This window comes from Helianthus annuus, chromosome 13 (assembly GCF_002127325.2).
Source record: "Helianthus annuus cultivar XRQ/B chromosome 13, HanXRQr2.0-SUNRISE, whole genome shotgun sequence".
NCBI classification, from domain to species: domain Eukaryota; kingdom Viridiplantae; phylum Streptophyta; class Magnoliopsida; order Asterales; family Asteraceae; genus Helianthus; species Helianthus annuus.
In genome coordinates, this window is record NC_035445.2 from 169,337,491 (window position 1) to 169,356,514 (window position 19,024).

Here is a 19,024-nt window from a genome sequence, read left to right on the forward strand (position 1 = left end):
ATTGCCCTAGGTTGTTAATAGATTTATGTAACAACTGGTGAATGCGAGTTAGATGGCAAGAATGCACAGCTACTATTACGACACGATTGTTTGATAACCCTATACTAGCAACTTCAGTTGACAAATTACAATAAAAAGAAAGATTAGTAAAGAGGTAACAAAACAAAGGAAATCATAAAGTCATGCTAATGTAAAAATCATAAAGTCATGCTGAATGTAAAAATGTATCATGACACATTGTTCTATTAGCCATGAATCCTACAATAATACTGATACAATAAATTACATTCGCGCGAGTTTACAAGAACACAAAGTTCTCAAAAGAAGACCCCGATGGACCACAGAAACTTGTTCATCGTGTGAGATCCCTCTTTCCTCCTTACTTGATGCAACATCATATACCAACAGTTGAAAATAAGAAAATTTGTTTTCGGAAAGTGCAGGAGTAACAAATCAATCATGCGAATATATCAAAAGAAACAAGAATTCAAGAACAAGCTTACAACTTTTTGCATCAATGTGTTGTATTGCGCCTCAGTGATCACTCTTCTTTCCTGAACCATACTACTTCTCGTACCATCTAACAAACTTCTTCAACGCCAAACTCCCTTTGCGCCAACCTAATATTCGCATGAGTACACGGGACATCACCAATTCTAGGCAACTTCATCACACGTCTTATCGCTTTCACTTTCACTTTCAACAACTTCTCCAGAATACTAACAAGCTCCGAAACAGGCACAAGCGAAGTATTCCCTAAATTAAAAATCCTAAACTGAGCCACCCCTTTTTTTCTTCCCACCACTTCCTGTACTCTTTTCAGGACTGTCTGTAGGTCCCTATCCGGTGGATGACGAACCTCAAACCTTGTTATACAAACCTACTAGCAAGTGCGGAATCCAAGCTAGCAAGCAAACCGAGTTAGTAGCAAGTAGAGAAACAAACACACAAGTTCACCGATTAACACAAGTTGTATTAATGCAATGAGGGTTCGGTTACAAGCTCAATGTTTACAGAAATGTTCTATAAACTCTCTATGTGTGTATGTATGAGTTCTGGACAGAATGCTCTCAAAGGCTCTCTATCTCTCGGGTGTGTGGAATGGCAGAACTCTCTCTCTTTTTTTTCACACATACACTGCATGGGTATTTATACCCATACCATGTTGTCTGTCACGAAGGATTCGACAGATGGTCCGAAGGATCATCTGTCGACTACAACCATGTCGAATGATCAGCATGGACATCGAAGGATCATCCTTCGATGTCTAATCGTCGAACCATGATTAGTAGTCGAACCATGTCTAATGGTCGAACCATGGCTATTGATCAAACCATGGTCGAACCATATCTTTCGACCACCTCGAGGGATCAAGTATCCTTCGAGGTTATCCTTCGAGACTGATCAACATCTTTCAAACTGTTGACCGAGTCTTCCGGAGGATGGTTGACTGGTCAACTTACAGGTAAATAAAGACATCGTTTATATACAGACCGAATACTGACAAAGTACAGACACAAGTGCACCAACAAACTCCCCCTTGGCTGTAGCTTTGTCTTTGTCTTCTATAGTTGTAGACTCGTCTCAAACTTCGACGGTCTTTGGTCTTCGAGTTCCCAAAACTCTGATGTCTTTTCATGTCTTCAATGTCGGAGGATCTTCAAAGTCTTCACGTCTTGAAAGTAGAGAGTGTACCAACAAACTTCCCGTATCATGTAGGAAGTGTGTAGACAAACTCTCCCTTAACATAAGCTCCCCCTTGAGTTATGCTCGTGAACAACTTTATCTTTATGAAGTGAGATCCTTGAGGTGTTGACGGTGGCCAGCGGCAACTCGATCATCTTCGTCACTTGAGCGCCTTCACGTCGTGTCTTCATTCCAATGCTTTGTCATTGACCATGTTCTCCTAGCCTTTAGAATCTGCACATGCAAGAAATCTAAACGCGTAATGAGAACAACTGCTTAGAATATAGTTAATCGTAAACAAATGACACACGTTTGACCATGTCACTATCAAACACCGTCCGACAGTTTGAAAGTTTTAATAAAATTTATCAATTTTAATTTTTAACTTTCAAAACATGCAAATTTCGACCGTTTATGAAGATTTAGTCGTTTCGGTTTTCGTTCAGATTTTAGGTAACGAAGACTTGAGCTCCAACATCGTACGATCGAAAATAAAGCAGAAATAAAATCTTTTTGGTATTTTTGTATTTCTTAAATGTAAAGACTGAAAGCAACAAATAAATATATACACACTTCTTTTTGCGAGTTTCGAGGGTAAGAGAATCATATCAGTGTACGGTCAAGCCAAAACACTCTTGTTGTTCTATTAGTTAACATTAAGATAAACATCCTATAACAATTATCGGTATTGTTATCCACTTAAGCTCAACTTATCAGATGTAATCATGTTTAGAGGATACGTTAAGGTATAATTTATACTTACCGACCGGTGTTCATCCACATCACGACACATTCCCGTATCAAGGTATGCACGAGGGTTCATCTTACCGGTGAGTATACCGATTATCATCTTGTTTGACCGTATATGATGTGAGATTCTCACTTATTTTGATTTGAAAACAAGCCCTATGTGAAATAATCACTTATTTATGAGGAACTTGATTTTCGTATGCATGAGGGCACAGGTGCAAGTCCGTGAACAGGTCAGTACTTCCGTACAGCAGAGAGACGAACTTGACACCCGGATTAAATGTGATATTTTATCACTTATTTGATTTGGACATGTGATTGTTTATCACTTATTGAGGTCGAATGCAGTATGTATTATATACACGTATGTATAGTATCATGGAAGATCTAGACTTGCGTCCCCGTTATTTTTCAGTAAAAGTTACAACCATGATACCCAGATGATAAGCAGCATAAAGACCGAATATCTCAGAACCTCGGCAATCTATCAAACGAAATTTCGGTACTAAGACCATATGCCAATGAATGGTTCCCACCTGGTCTTCAGTCGATTAAGATTTATATCACCCTGCACACTTTAAAATGATTGTGAGCCTACCGATACATCTATATAGAGCTGCTTATCGTTTTGCATTTAAGGTTTAAAGAGGTTAGGATAGACCACTGATGTACTATCATTTTCTCTTTTGCTCACCAGGAAACTCATTTTTGTTTTTCTATTGTTTTTGTGTTTTTGAAATTTTTCGATGTTTTTGGATTTTCATATTTTCGGATTTACTCCCCCTAAAATCAACAAACCAAGATAAATTTAAAAACACAAAGATATTTACAAAAATGATTTTCCGATGTTGGTTTTACTCTTGCTTGACCTTAATGCCGTTTACCAATAACAAGAAGTCAAATCTAGATTTGTCAAAAGCTTTGGTAAATAAGTCGGCACGTTGGTCATCGGTGTGGACCTTAACAACATCGATTAGCCTTTTCTCAAAGCAATCACGTATGAAGTGATATTTGATTTCGATGTGTTTGGTCTTTGAATGCTGCACAGGATTTTTAGTGATATCTAAAGCAGCAGAATTATCAACGTATATAGGAGTAGTTAGGAATTCAAAACCGTAGTCCCGCATTTGTTGCTGGATCCAAAGAACTTGGGAGCAACAACTTGAGGCAGCAATGTATTCAGCTTCGCATGTTGAGGTAGCAACACATGTCTGCTTCTTGCACTGCCATGTAACTAGGCGATTTCCTAAAAACTGACATCCAGCCGTTGTGGATTTGCCGTCGATTTTACATCCGCCAAAATCAGAATCACTGAACGCTACCAATTCAAAGTTATTATCCCTAGGGTACCACAGACCGGTGTCAGGGTACGCCTTCAAATAACGAAAAATCCTTTTAACAGCTGCAAGATGGGAGGCCTTTGGATTAACTTGATATCTGGCAAGAAGACACGTTGGATACATTATGTCTGGCCTTGATGCTGTGAGGTACATTAGAGATCCGATCATAGCGCGATAGATTGAAGGGCTAACAGCTTCTCCCTTCAAGTCTGGAGTAATTCCGTGATTAGTTGGCAATGGGGTACCAATGGGCGTTGCATCAGACATCTGAAACCGGTTCAAGATGTCACCAACATATTTAGTCTGATGGATGAATATCCCAGACTCCGTTTGTTGTACTTGAAGGCCCAAAAAGAAGGTCATTTCCCCCATAGCACTCATCTCGAATTTCTCCTGCATAATCCGCTCGAAATTCCTACACAAAGCATCATTAGTAGAACCAAAAATAATATCATCAACGTATACCTGTACCAGAAGCAGATCTCCATCTTGTTCTTTGATGAAAAGAGTGCAGTCGATAAGACCTCTACGAAAACCATTCTCCAGCAGATAGTGAGATAAGGTTGCGTACCAAGCTCGCGGTGCTTGATGAAGACCATAAAGAGCTTTGTTGAGCAACCAAACCCGATCGGGATGGATAGGATCTTCGAAACCTGGAGGCTGTTCGACGTACACCTCTTCTTCAACCACACCATGCAAGAATGCACTTTTCACGTCCATTTGATAAACCTTGAATCCTTTGAAGGATGCATAGGCTAGAAAGATTCGAATTGCTTCGAGACGTGCAACAGGTGCATAGACTTCGTTGTAGTCGATCCCTTCAATCTGACGAAAACCTTGAACGACTAAACGAGCTTTGTTTCGGATAACAACTCCACGGTCATCCTTTTTGCATTTGAAGACCCAACGGGTACCAATCTTCTTGTATCCAGCAGGTTTCTCTACTAGTTTCCAGACACCCAGCTTCTGGAATTGTTGCAGCTCTTCCTGCATTGCTTCAACCCAAGCATTATCCTTCAAGGCATCTTTCCACGTTCTTGGTTCTTCCTGTGAGACATAACACGCGAAAGACCAATCGTTTTGTTGCCCGGATTCTCGAATAGCTGCATACAAGCCTGCATTGTTGTTGTTTCGCAACATGTTTCTTGTCTGAACGCCACTTTGCACATTTCCAATGATGTTTTGTTGAGGATGGGTATTATGAATCCTTGTTTCTGGATTTTCTGGAACTGGAACATTTATACCCAGGTTGTTGAGATTAAGATCAACAACCAATTCAAGACCAGGAATTGACGAAGAGGATGATGCAGTAGCCTCAGCTGTTCTATGGGCATCCACTGGAGGAGTACCCTCTGAAGTACCATGAACTGCTGTTGTTGGAACTTCTTGATCTGCATCCACAAATTCTTCGTCCTCTGAAGATTCGTTCAATTCGTTTGCATCATGAAAATCCTCATTGTTGAGAGTATTATTGTTCACCGAAGAAGATGGTTCTTGATTAACAAGAATTGGACGAACCACCGGTGAAACTGTTGCATTGTCACTCTCGAAAAACATCCTAGCCGCAGCATTATCTTCAACGGCTTCAACATTGATCGAATTAAAGAAGTCATCGTACTCAAACATCCAAGGTTGACCCGGATTTTTGACTGGCAATGTATGCCTTTGTACTCTGACCTCAGACCATTCCTCGACCCTTTTTGTCTCTAGATTCCAGACTCGTAAGTTAGGGGTGGCATACCCAAGAAAGTATCCATCAATTGCTTTTGCCCCGAACTTTCCATTAGGATCGATGATTGTGCAAGGAGCTCCAAACGGTTCTAGATAAGACAAATCTGGTTTCCGTTTTTGAAGAAGCTCAAAGCAGGTCTTGTTGTGTCTTTTGACTGTAAGGACTCGGTTCAAAGTATAACATGCAGAGGCCACAGCTTCAGTCCAGAATGGAATGGGCAACTGTGACTCTACCAACATTGTCCTAGCAGTCTCGATCAATGTGCGGTTCTTACGTTCAGCGACACCATTCTGTTGAGGAGTATAAGCAGCACTAAACTCATGAAGAATACCTTTTTCAGTGCAGAACTCCGTCATGGAATGATTTTTAAATTCAGTACCATTGTCGCTACGTATCCGCCTAACCTTCAACTTATACAAATTCTCAATCTGAAAGATCAAGTTTTTGATAATGCCAAAGGTTTCACTCTTGTGTGCCATGAATGCAACCCAAGAAAATCTTGAATAATCATCGGTTATCACGAGACAGTATTGGTCACCCCGAATACTCTTGTGCTTGACAGGACCGAATAAATCCATGTGCAAACGTTCAAGAGGAACTGCCACCGTGTTGATTTTCTTTGTAGGATGCTTCTTCTTTGTTTGCTTTCCTTTCTGGCACGAAACACAGACGTCTTGAAGATGGAAATTCTTGAGAGGAACACCATTCACTAATTCATTTGAAACCAAATGATTCATTTTGCGTAAGTGAATGTGTCCCATACGTCTATGCCAAGAGATAGTGTCTTTTTCTGTGGCTTTGGAAACAAAACAAGTTGCTTGTGCAGACGTTGTAATAGCTTGGCTCATGTCAAGGACGTACAAGTCATTTATCCTTGGAGCCGACAAGAGAATCCATTCTTTCGGAACTTTGAAGCCGGGTTTCAGCACATAACATCCATTAGCATCAAAGTGTACTGAGAACTGCTTGTCACAGATTTGAGAAACACTAAGAAGATTGTGATCAAGTTGTTGCACAAAATTGATCTTGTCAAAACTGACAATCCCGTTGGATATCATTCCTTCACCCGTAATGTACCCACCTTTATCTCCAGCAAAAGCAACATAACCTCCCCTAATAGATTTAACGTCGTAGAGAAGCTTCATGTCGCCTGTCATGTGCCTGGATGCCCCACTATCAACAATCCAGTGACTACTGATAGTTCCTCCTGAAGCACCCTGCACATGAACTCAAAAGAGTTAGTTGGAGATGGGGACCCAAGCCATTGTGGTCTTGGGTCTTCCATTTTCATCAATGACAATAACCTCTTGTCTTTGATGGTTGGTGAGTTGTGATGTTCCCCCTGATTTAGTAACCGATTTTGGTTTCCAAGTCTGTTTCGCTTTACCAGTGTCTTTCTTTAAAACTTTAACTTCTTTGTTGTTTGAAGTTTTTAATTTTTCTGGTTTTACCGAAACAGATTGTTTCTGAATCACATCGGTCTTAATTGCTTTTTCAATCTTTTTGACCTGCTGGCGTTTCTGTTTCTTTTCCCTTTCTTTTACAAGTCTGGGATCTTGTTTTGTGGAAACAGATGGCTTACGGTCAGTTTTACCACGGGGAGCATCAACCTTTTCTTTCAATTTATGAAGATATGGGCAATTTCTAATTATATGCCCAATGGTTCCACATTCGAAACATGTTCTTCGTTCTACAAACCCCGAAGAATCATGTGTTCGTTTAGCCGATGATGTTGAACTTTGTGAACCCGAGGTACTAGGCTTTGAACTACTTTGTTCATTTCTTTTCAAAATGGTAACCTTTTTGACAAAATCCAAGTTAGATTGATTTTCAAACTTTTCCATTTTGTCGGTTCCCGTCGACTTCACAAAGTTAACATTTTTCTTGTTTTTCTTCTGATTCGGCTTCTTTTGAGTTTGAGCCGTTGATTTTCCTTTGGTTTTGGTGTGATTTTGCTGTTTTGGCACAGTTGGTAATTTCTTGTTGCCAAATTGTTTTCGAACTTCAGCTTTTGGAACAGGAGGACACTGTGTAACAGTAACATGTGGTCCTGACTTTCCCAAAAACTTACTTGTCGAATTTTCAAAGACTTTGCAGATTAAGGATTGATTAACATTCTTAATGGGAAAATCTTTGTCTGAGTAAATTTTATCATCACCAACTAGAGTGTACAGCAAATTCACACTCTCCGGCTCTTCTGCAGATGTGGACTCAGTTGCAACAGTCTTAGCAGGTTGAACAGGGGGATCACATAGAATGTGATTCTCAAGAGGTATGTCCTCATTTTTGACAACCGCATCAGACTTTGCTGGGGTAGTATCATCAGATTCATCATCAGAAGAATCAACATCCTCAATCACAACTGGAGGATCTTGATCCTGTTCAGCACTTACAAATGTATTTGCTGACACATCTGAATCTGAGGATACTTCCTTTTGGTATCCGAGTCCTTCAGCAAACTCCTTCACATCTAGAGGTACAGATGGCTCAAAATGAGTTCTGTACTCTTCATCTGGCATGGCATCATAATTATGTCTCACTGGTGGTGGACACTTCTGATAGCCTATGCACGTGACATCCCTCTTCGCTTTCTGAACTTCAATGATGTGATCCAGCACATAACTAGAGCTCAAATAGCTGTCTAGCTTAAGTTGAATCGCATCACTTTCGGTTTTCACACAGGCCATCTCTTTTTGCATATCCTCAAGACGAGATATATACAAATTTATATCAGTTTGTTTTCTAGAAACCATTTTAGTCAATTCAGATTTGTCTTTCTTTAAAGTTTCAATCGTTGACTTAAAATCTTTTTCATGGTTTGCATAAAACATGTTGGCTTCTGTGCATTTTGCGAGATCCACAGTCAACTTCTGATTGTGGATGAATGTCACATCATATTTCTCTTGCAAAGCTTCATGCTTGCTTTGCAAGTCACACCATTCAGCATTTAAGGAACTATGTTTGTCTTGCAAGTCAAACAAACTAGCTTGTAAAGCATCATGTTTGGCTTGCAACTCAGACATGTTTCCTTCTAAATCTGCACACCTAGCAAGCAATCTATCACATTCATCACAGTTAATAGCAGTGGGTTCATCGACACATACCTGACTTGATGAACTGTCGACATTAGCCATAAAGGCTGAATGGAGAGAAGACGAGGTATAAGCAGCTTGATCCACCAGAATAGATCTTCTTTGAGTTTCTGCTGCACCTTCTCCCAAGAGTTCATCAATATCTGCATCGATTGCTGTATTTGATGTCTCACCCACATGATCATCACTAGAACTGGATGATTCTTCATCAGTGCTCCTGCTATACCCCGAGGAGTCTTCATCTTCAGATGATTCACCACCACTGGCAGAAGATTCTCTACCACTGGTGTGAACTAGCTCCTTCACAACCTGAGCAAAGCATGCTGTTCTGTCGGGAGCATCACCACCCAACTGGATTGACCAGTCACAACCTTCATCTACTTGAACTGCAAGTGCTCGGTTGGTTTGGTTATTTGCAGGCACCAATGAACGCTCAGTGCTTCTGTTCTGATTCTGCTGGTTGCCTTGGTTTCTGAAGGGATTTTGATTCCCGTGCTGTGCTGGCTTTGTACATTCCCTTTTAAAGTGGCCTCGTTCACCACAGTTGAAGCATTTAACAGCCTGCTTATCGAACCCATACTTGGTGTCTCGCTTACTTTCCAAGCTGGTTCTGCCTGTACTTTCCATCCAATCCTTTGCTCTTCTCACAGCACTAGCAAAGGCCCACTTGATATCCATCAAGTCCATCTCTTCCTTATCGATCTGCCTGTAATCTTCTTGTGTCAGATTAATGTTTCCAATCTGACCTTCTATCAATCCACAGTACGCGCTTACTACAGTGTTAAGTAGCTCCATGTGCTCTTTAGCTACTTCTACACTGACTTTAGAGAAGCTTGAAGTGTCAAGCTGTACTGTATTTGGCTTTGATTGTTGACCTGCAGCAGATGATGTTCCACCATAACACGCATGTTGTGGTTGTTGAGCAGGAGGAAGAGAAGGTGGGTGTATTGGATTTCCATACAGATCTGTGGTTGGAGGTGGCTTTACAGGAACTTGCACTGGATTCCCATACACATCCGTGCTTGTGACAAACGCCGTTTGATGTGGAGCATGTGAACCGGCTTTTGCAGATGAAGAAGTGGAGGTGCCATAATACATCTCTGGATTCTGTGGCACAGCAACTCTCTTTGCCTTCAACGTTTCTTCCTGATCCTTGTTTTCCAGGAGCTGCACGAAATCGTTGATATTTGTAGTTTTCAACGTTCCGTTGTACTTCAAGATTTCCAAGAAGTTATTCCATTGAGGAGGCAATGCATCTGCAAACTTCTTTACCACCTCTGTTGGAGTCGTTGTGACTTCAAAGTTTGTCAGTTCAGTAAGTAGGTGATAAAAACGGCTTGTCATATCTCCCAAGGACTCCTTATCCATACATGTGAAGCCATCGAATTCTTTCTTCAATAAATCCCGTCGTAGTTGACGTGTGGCTTCATTACCTACTCCCCTTGTCTTCAAAGCATCCCACAGCTTCTTCGTAGTCTTGAAACTGACAAACTGATGATAAATATCCTTGCTCAGTGCTTGAGTAAGAATAGCGTATGCTTTCTTTTCTAAGTCATACGTCTTCTTTTGATCATCAGGAAGATCGGCAAATGTAGCTGTCGAAGAAGCAGCAACCTCGATAGTTTGATCGAATTCCGTAGTGAACCGCAACCACAACTCTGTATTTTGACCAAGAATGTATGTATGGAAGCGATCAACCCATCCCGGATATTCATTAAGATGCATCAACTTCGGAGGCCTGTTCAAACTTCCAGTTTCACTTTCACTCAGTAGAAGACTTTGAATACTCGGAGTTTGATTTGAAACAAACGCCCATTGACCAGCTGGAGTGGCATTTGTTTGTGAGGATGTAGATACCGGAGATTCGGCCCATGATGGAGATTGACTGGTGTTCATATACTTTCCACTGTCTGGAGCCGGATTTCCCCACCAACTCGGATTCATCTTTGACAAGAAAAATAAATTCTATGTCCAAGTCACGAACGATGATGAGCACCCGAAAGATCACACACAGTCGAAGGACCCTAATCCGAAAGATCTGGTCGAAGGATCTGAAATCACAGAAACTTGTTAACAATAAACTGACCACACTCGAAAGATCAAATCTTGTTCGAAGGATCAACAGTGCTCGAAAGATCACTGTTGTATCTCGAACAATGATTTCGAAAGATTCGAAAGATTCAGAAGCTCGAAGGATTCCCTTTTGAAAGATCCTTATCTTTCGAGCTTATTCCTTATCTTTCGAACTATAGATCTCGAAAGATTCACCAATCGAAGGATCCTTATCTTTCGGACACTTGTCTTTCGATTAGATTCCTTTCTCGAAGGATATGATCCAAACTTCGAAGGATGGGTCGAAGGATAACTATCTTTCGAGCCTTCCTTGATCGATAGATGTCGAAGGATAGTCTTTCGATGTCGAAAGATATCTTTCGACAGGTTCTGACACACTCTGATCTGATGTGATAGGTTGGTGAAAAGGTGACAGGTTGGTGTACCAACTTTCGGCAGATGGGTATGTTCTGCACACGGATTTCACCAACTTTTTGACTTTCGAAAATAGTGTCCAGAAATGGCAAACCTTATCCACCAAGTCTGGTCACCGGAAACACACCGGAAGTTGGCCGGAAAATACAAAGTCTCTTAAAAACCAGTTTTCAAGTTACCCAACCCAACTATAAACACTCCCGGTTAGTTTAGACACGTTTTTACTCAAAGAAAATGCAAGAAACCAGGTAAAAACAGGTGCAAAACCAAGTGTTTCAACACACCAAAACTTGTAAAAACCCGGTTTTAAACAAGGTAAAGAGCCAAGCTCTGATACCACTTGTAGGTCCCTATCCGGTGGATGACGAACCTCAAACCTTGTTATACAAACCTACTAGCAAGTGCGGAATCCAAGCTAGCAAGCAAACCGAGTTAGTAGCAAGTAGAGAAACAAACACACAAGTTCACCGATTAACACAAGTTGTATTAATGCAATGAGGGTTCGGTTACAAGCTCAATGTTTACAGAAATGTTCTATAAACTCTCTATGTGTGTATGTATGAGTTCTGGACAGAATGCTCTCAAAGGCTCTCTATCTCTCGGGTGTGTGGAATGGCAGAACTCTCTCTCTTTTTTTTCACACATACACTGCATGGGTATTTATACCCATACCATGTTGTCTGTCACGAAGGATTCGACAGATGGTCCGAAGGATCATCTGTCGACTACAACCATGTCGAATGATCAGCATGGACATCGAAGGATCATCCTTCGATGTCTAATCGTCGAACCATGATTAGTAGTCGAACCATGTCTAATGGTCGAACCATGGCTATTGATCAAACCATGGTCGAACCATATCTTTCGACCACCTCGAGGGATCAAGTATCCTTCGAGGTTATCCTTCGAGACTGATCAACATCTTTCAAACTGTTGACCGAGTCTTCCGGAGGATGGTTGACTGGTCAACTTACAGGTAAATAAAGACATCGTTTATATACAGACCGAATACTGACAAAGTACAGACACAAGTGCACCAACACTGTCTAAAGCACCTAAACAACCCTTTACAACATCATCAATATAAGTAAAATCACGCGCAACGGTCCCATGATTACTAGACTCAAAAATCAGAATCGATTTTCGTTTCAAGATATCTTTAGTAAAGAAAAAGTAAGCCATATCGGGTCTACCCCATAAATACGATTGTACGTATGAGCTATTTCTTCACCCACTTCTTCGTTGCAGCGTATAGGATCCGTTCGATCTTCTTCCGAAAAGGGTACTTCTGTATTCAACCCATAAACAGAACTAGAAGATGCCCAAACAATTGCAGGCTGTGGATTTGCATTTTTGCATACTTCAAGAACAATAATAAAACCAGCAATATTACTATGAGTATAAGAGTTTGGGTTTCTTCATTGCATATCTAACACCAGCTTGAGCAGCTAAATAAATAACATGAGTAAAATGAACTACCTCAAAGAGTTTATTCAGCAAACCGGTGTCCTTTATGTCCCCTTCCACAATGAAAATCCCACTTTTTTTCCACACATGTTGACGAGCCCTTTTGAGGGTAGGATCGTAATAACTGTTAAAATTGTCTAACCCTAAAACGTAGTCACCACGGCATCTCAAGGCGGCGCTGATGTGGATTCCGACGAAACCGGCTGCTACGGTGACCAAAACAGAGTACCCTGTTTTCAATCCGATGTTGACTGATGACTTGAGCGTTACTCCCATCGGTATCCCTATACGAACAGAGAGTGAGTGGTCATGTAAAAGATAGCAGTATTAGAAAGGTAACCTAGGACACAAAAATAATTAAGGTGTTGTATATTAATAAAACAAATAGCAAAAAGTAATCTAATTTAATAAAATGAAATTATGGATATAAAAGAACCTATAGGGTTTGTATGAATAACAGCTATCAACTAACTGATGTAGAAAATAAAAAAATCAGAACATACCTACTTTTTAAACTACTTTCAAAGTGAACATTAGCAGCCTAAAATATCCAAATGAATCACATAGATATAGTCCAATTAACAGATTAAGTGACCATTTCCAAAAGCAAATCTACACACAGCCATCAAACTAAAGTTCTACTTTTATGAACAAATAACATAATCAGTTAATAAAAGCTCATAAACTTTCCTGAAAAAGAAACGGGTCAGTGGGTCACTCGTTCAAGGGTATGCGAAATTTATCCATATATAAATATGAGTCTAGGTATATATCAACATCCATATAACCTGTTATTTACAAACTTTATTTCTTTGAATCAATTAAATGGAAAACCTCGACTTTTAGGTTCAAGAACCCTAATTTAGAACTCATCCCCAATTTGGACATGAAAAATGATCTACTGGATAACTACAAAATGAATGTCGATCTAGTTTACAAAAGAAGCTAAGGAATACACATGATCAATTTTCTGATTTTATTAAAAATCTACACTACATACACATTGAAGTCGATTGAACCAATAGCATGAAAGCAGTAAAACAAGTTGAAAAAAAGTCAAAGTCAGTATAAGAGTTTTTATGCTCCCTCAGTTCAGCAAGAATGTATTGTCTATCAAAATGATGCATAAATTATAAACTAAAAAAAAATATCTTACTTACAAAAGCTTAGACAGAGTGAAATGGCAAGCATGCATGTTCTCCAAACCCCACAACTGAATTTATATATATAAAAAATTCATCTTTAAACAAACAAAAAAGTGGCTATACACCAATGGAGGCCAGAAACGGGTTGGTTAAAACGGGTCAAAGGGATAATGTTTTGACCAAGAAATATTCTAATTTATTCAGATATACATGTAAGCCTATTTGTTATCGAGTAATTGCTAATTTCTTTATATATGGGTTCTCAAATAAGAAGCCAGCTTAACTAATTCATTTTACCAAGTGTTCAATTACATCTATGATTTAGATATGAATAGAACAAAATACCCAGCCATCATCTTATGTTCTAAACAAATTAACAACCTGAGAACCCCTCCTAAACGCCACATAGTTACACACTGAAAACAAATTCATTTCAAAAATTGTAACAAAAAGAGGCATCTTTCTTTGAGGCATTAAACCAAACACCTGGTGTGCATGCAAACTCAATAGCTAAAATCCCTTCCAAAACAAGCAAAAACAAAACCAACAAACATACAAGAGCGCAACATACATTCCCAATTTCACATCTGCGTAAAAACCCTCTAGTTCATAAATCAACCGCAAAAAAACACGAACAAGAAAACACTAGTCACAAATATCAGAAATTTACAATAAAAAACAAACCCACAAAGAGGGCAACGATTGAAATCAAAATAGCAACTAAAACGCAGGCATAAATTACTTTTTGGGAGCGTGATTATGTGGAAAAGTGGCGGTTCGAACGCACGCACCTGATGTGAAGAACAATTGCACGCGGCCCACTGTGATTGTTTTTTAAAATATGTACTGCATTTGGGCTGTTGGTTTGAGCCCAACAACAACTATCATAGGCAAATGGCCACTTAATTTCCCGTTTTCAGCCCTTGTAGGCCCAAATTGTATCAGGTATAGGAGGAGTATATACATGTTGATTATTGCTACAAGTTAACTACATTTTTATAACAATGGATTTTTATATAGGATGTTTAAATAAATCATCATTTAATAGAGCAACTTCAATCACCTTACCTGCCTACCTATGTATATATCATTGTTAACGTATTGAGTCATCTCATGACGTCCAACTGGTCACCGATTTGAGAATATGTTGTCAAAACATGGAGTCAAACTTTCAGCTATCTTATCTCTCATTGTTAAAACATCCGTAAATCACATATTGTTCAAGCATTGCTGCTTTGTTTACTAGTAGGCGTTGGCCTTTCAGATTGGTTACCTTTGTAATATGTATCAAGGGGGTGGTATAACTACACTATTGTGTTCTTTTAAACTAAATTAAATCAATAAAATGAATGGTCAAGTTTTCTAGTCATACAAACTTCATATTAGTTTATTTTCATTCAAGCTCAATAAACAATTTCTTTCATCAGACCATGGGTGTGACACAACAATAAAATGATTTCTTTATGTGTTTTGTAGCATCTCCGTGTTAGTATCTTGTTAACTGTGGTTGGCGTCTTTGGTTCGTTTTAATGAAAGTTGTCGTTTAAAAAGAAAAAAAAAGTGATTTCTTTAACCATTGACGACTAGACTTTAATTATAAATATAATCCATGAAATCTAATAAAAAAAAGTATAAACCAATTCGTTGTTATGTAGCTAGCTGACAGCTATATATACCTACACTTTACATACTCCCAAACAAAAGAATTGTTAAAATATGTTGACCAAGAGGACCAAGAACATCAATAAACAAATATGAATTTTATTACTATCTACATCCCTATCATTCTTTCAATATTACACATACTAAATACTGCAATAATAATTACCTAAACGCGAATGCAGCAATTAGTCGGAGACGATAAGGCCCAGTCTTGGTTTTATCCTGCTGGGCTGAAGCCCACTCACAAAGAGAAAAGTAAAAAGGACTGGGTCGGGTCACTACATAACTAACTGATCTGCATATTTGTTAGATCTAGTTATTAATTTTTTTGATAAATAATTTAATTAACGTGCAAACTAAAATATATAGTTAAATTGTGTTGTTAAATCTGAGAGTTTCCCTTTGTATATATTGATGTAATTATATGTGTCTTACAAAAGAGTTATGATGAGAAATAATAGATGATCATATATAAGTAACCAAAATTTCTAAGATCGTTCAAGATAGCATGATAAACTAAATGGCTCATGCACATATCTAAAGTACACAGAGAATAATTATATTTTATATCTTATGTAAACTGAAAGAGAGTAGGTCGAACACTCAAAACTATTGTGAAAATCCTTAAAAAGGTATGTTTGTATGGCTTTTTTTTTTCTTTTGTAACACCCTTCTAATAAACCAACGTGATTAGCTAAATAAAATATAGCAGCTTGTGTCGGGCAAGTGGTCTTCAAAATGCATGTTTGATAATCTAAATATTTCTTTTTTTATGCATCAAATGCTTTTACTAATGCGACTAACCAAATGATCTAGTTAAACTGTTTTATTGAACATGAGATTATGATTTGTACAGATCGATATAACTATGTTTAACCAAATAGTTACAATTAGGAAAAAGAGTTAAATGCCATTTTAGTCCCTTGGTTTGGGTCATTTTGCCAGTTTAGTTCAAAGGTTTTGAAATGTTGCCATTTTAGTTCAAATAGTTTCAAACGTTGTCATTTAAGTCCACTGGGTTAACTTCATCCCTTTATTTTGTTAACTAGAAGGGCATTTCAGTCATTTTATATGTAATTTTGTTAACTAAAAGGGCAAATCAAATGATCGAATTACCCTTCTAGCTAACAAAAAAATGGACGAAGTTAACCCAGTGGATTAAAATGGCAACGTTTCAAACCTTTGGACTAAACTGGTAAAATGGTTCAAACCACAGGGACTAAAATGACATTTAACTTTAGGAAAAAACATAGATGAACTTAAATTAACCTAGCGGTCTAAGACCCTTTCGCAATAAAATGATAATATATATTGGCCATGCATGTCTTTACACGGACTAACTATATTATTTTATATCTAATTACACATTCACACGGCATGCTTTAACACCAACATTTTCGGTATTCACAGTAACATTACAAAATGGTCGTGTAGAAAGATTCATCTAAAACTTTATAACAGGAAGGTACACACAGATATAATGTGCAAAAATGACTATTATGGGAGTCTGCTCCGTCACCCGAGGTGTAAAGAAGCCACAAAGATTCAGGCCTAGAGAGATACCAAGTATCAGAAGAGTACTGAGCTTATGAAACTTCCTTTCCAGAGGCTCGTGAGAGAAATCGCTCACAAGATATCAAAACAGATCTACGATTTCCGAGCTCCGCTGTAGCTGCTCTCCAGGAGGCTGCTGAAGCGTGGCCACTAATCTGTGCGTGATTCATGCTGAACGAGTAACGATCAAGCCTAAGAATATCCAGCTTGCACGTAGGATCCGTGGTGAGATGGCCTAGACTATGATTTGTAATTCAAAGTCTGCACATCACATCATCCTCCATAAACAAATCCAAACAAAACCCTAGAAAAAACATTCAGCATCGGGTACATCCTCTGCAACTTCATTAAAAGATGCAGCCAATATTTCAGCAAGGCTAGGCTGTGAACTAGACTGTCTTTGAGATTCTGAAACTCTAGGTTTTTTCGCATTAAGAGAAGGTGGAAGCCACTGCTTTTTGAGTGACTTCCAAATTACTGGTTCTAGAAACTTCCAAGGGTCTTCCAACATTGACTTGTTGAAGAAACAATCGGGCCGTTGTTCTTCTGCCGATACATGATTATGGCCCTGCCCTCGCCCTCCACCCTGTCCTGACCCACAACCTCTCCCTCTCCCATATCTTGGACCATTGGTGAAGTGGGTTTGCGGGCTAGGAAAACCGACACCTGGTGGACTACAGTAACCTCTAGGGTGAGGACTATTGCCCCTCCAACTCGGGTTCGGTAAATAGCTACTCTGTGGTAGGTTAGATGAATAAGCATGATTAAAACTTGCATAATATCCATGTGATTGTTGCATTTGCGGATTTGGCGATTGGTTTATATGGGGTTGAAGGGAAGGTGAGAAACGTTTCATTGGTCTGCAAACCTGTTGAACCAAAAAATAATTAAGTAAATTAATAAGAAAATCAATTTAATGCTTGCCGAAAACATAAGAAAAATGAATATAAAGAAAATCAAACTACCGTTGTATGCATAAGAAATGGCAATTTCAACCCATTTACTGATTGGGTCAATTCCAGTTATAAATGAGTAAAATAATGTTTTTTAGATGGCTTAAAAGGGAACGGGTCAAACAAGCTGAAAGTTGCTCAAAGTGTATTTGTAATTCATAAAACCTCTTAAGTTGGTCACTCAAAAATTAAGAATGTTACTGCAGTAATATGATTTGACTAAAATGGTTAGTAAAATTGACCCGTTTAGACTTGTACAACATGATCACCCATTTGATATTCATATTGCTACATATATAAAAACATAGCATCAATTCGCAATTTATAATATTTGTTTAGTGACGATCTCTCAAAAGTTATTTGCCTCCAATCCAATCATCTTAAAAGGTTAATTAACTAAACACAGATTCAATGATTATCCGTTTAAGCCCCAACAAGTCACGCAGAGATGTAAACTTTCACGTTCAAATGGTGAAATCAAGAATATATATAGAACACCAAACGTGTATGCAACAATCAGACCGGAAACGTTATAAGTTACCAGTTTACATTAATTTAAGCAATTTGGCAACAAATTAGGGCTTAAATCAGGAATTGGCGAATAACCCTAGAAGAATACGGAAACATACATATACATATTATAAGTATACTACGAATTAGAAATTTAACCTCAAATTAATATTTGAGTAAACAGGAACGAGAGAGAGAGAGAGAGGTAACGTGTATTACGTTGCAGAATCAAAGCAACTCTTCAACAAACAAACGGAAGAGTTCAAAGTTTTTCTTTTCGGACATTGTTTATATTAGTTTTGTTACTGGTTTGGTACAAATTTAAAGTGTAATTACCTAAAAGACCCTGAAGTATTGCTACATTTTGAAACCATCCATCGCTTTATTTATTTTTTAATTTGTTGTGGAAAAATGTTTAAAAGTAACTTTGATTAAACCCAACATAAACTATTTCATCTATAGAATGTTGTATAGGTGTACATTTGTTTTTTTAGAAAAACCGGATTGGTTTGGTCAACTTTGGTCAAAACCATTTTGAGTCAAAACGGTTTGGTTGTAAACCGGTTATGAAGGAAAATATTTGATTCTATACAAATTGGCCGTGTAGTAACCGTTTCGCTTTTTTAAACCTATAGTTTTCTAACTA

General features: G+C 38.5%; 1 protein-coding gene and 1 pseudogene across 1 annotated transcript; both read right to left on the reverse strand.

Annotated features, from left to right (window-relative positions):
- Positions 1-168: 168 nt before the first annotated feature.
- Positions 169-12,832, reverse strand: LOC110900182 (annotated as a pseudogene).
- Positions 12,833-17,219: 4,387 nt separating this feature from the next.
- On the reverse strand, positions 17,220-17,771 carry LOC110902251 (protein SICKLE-like). Its single transcript, XM_022148957.1, has one exon. The coding sequence runs from the start codon at positions 17,769-17,771 to the stop codon at positions 17,220-17,222; it is 552 nt and encodes a 183-aa protein (XP_022004649.1).
- Positions 17,772-19,024: the final 1,253 nt, after the last annotated feature.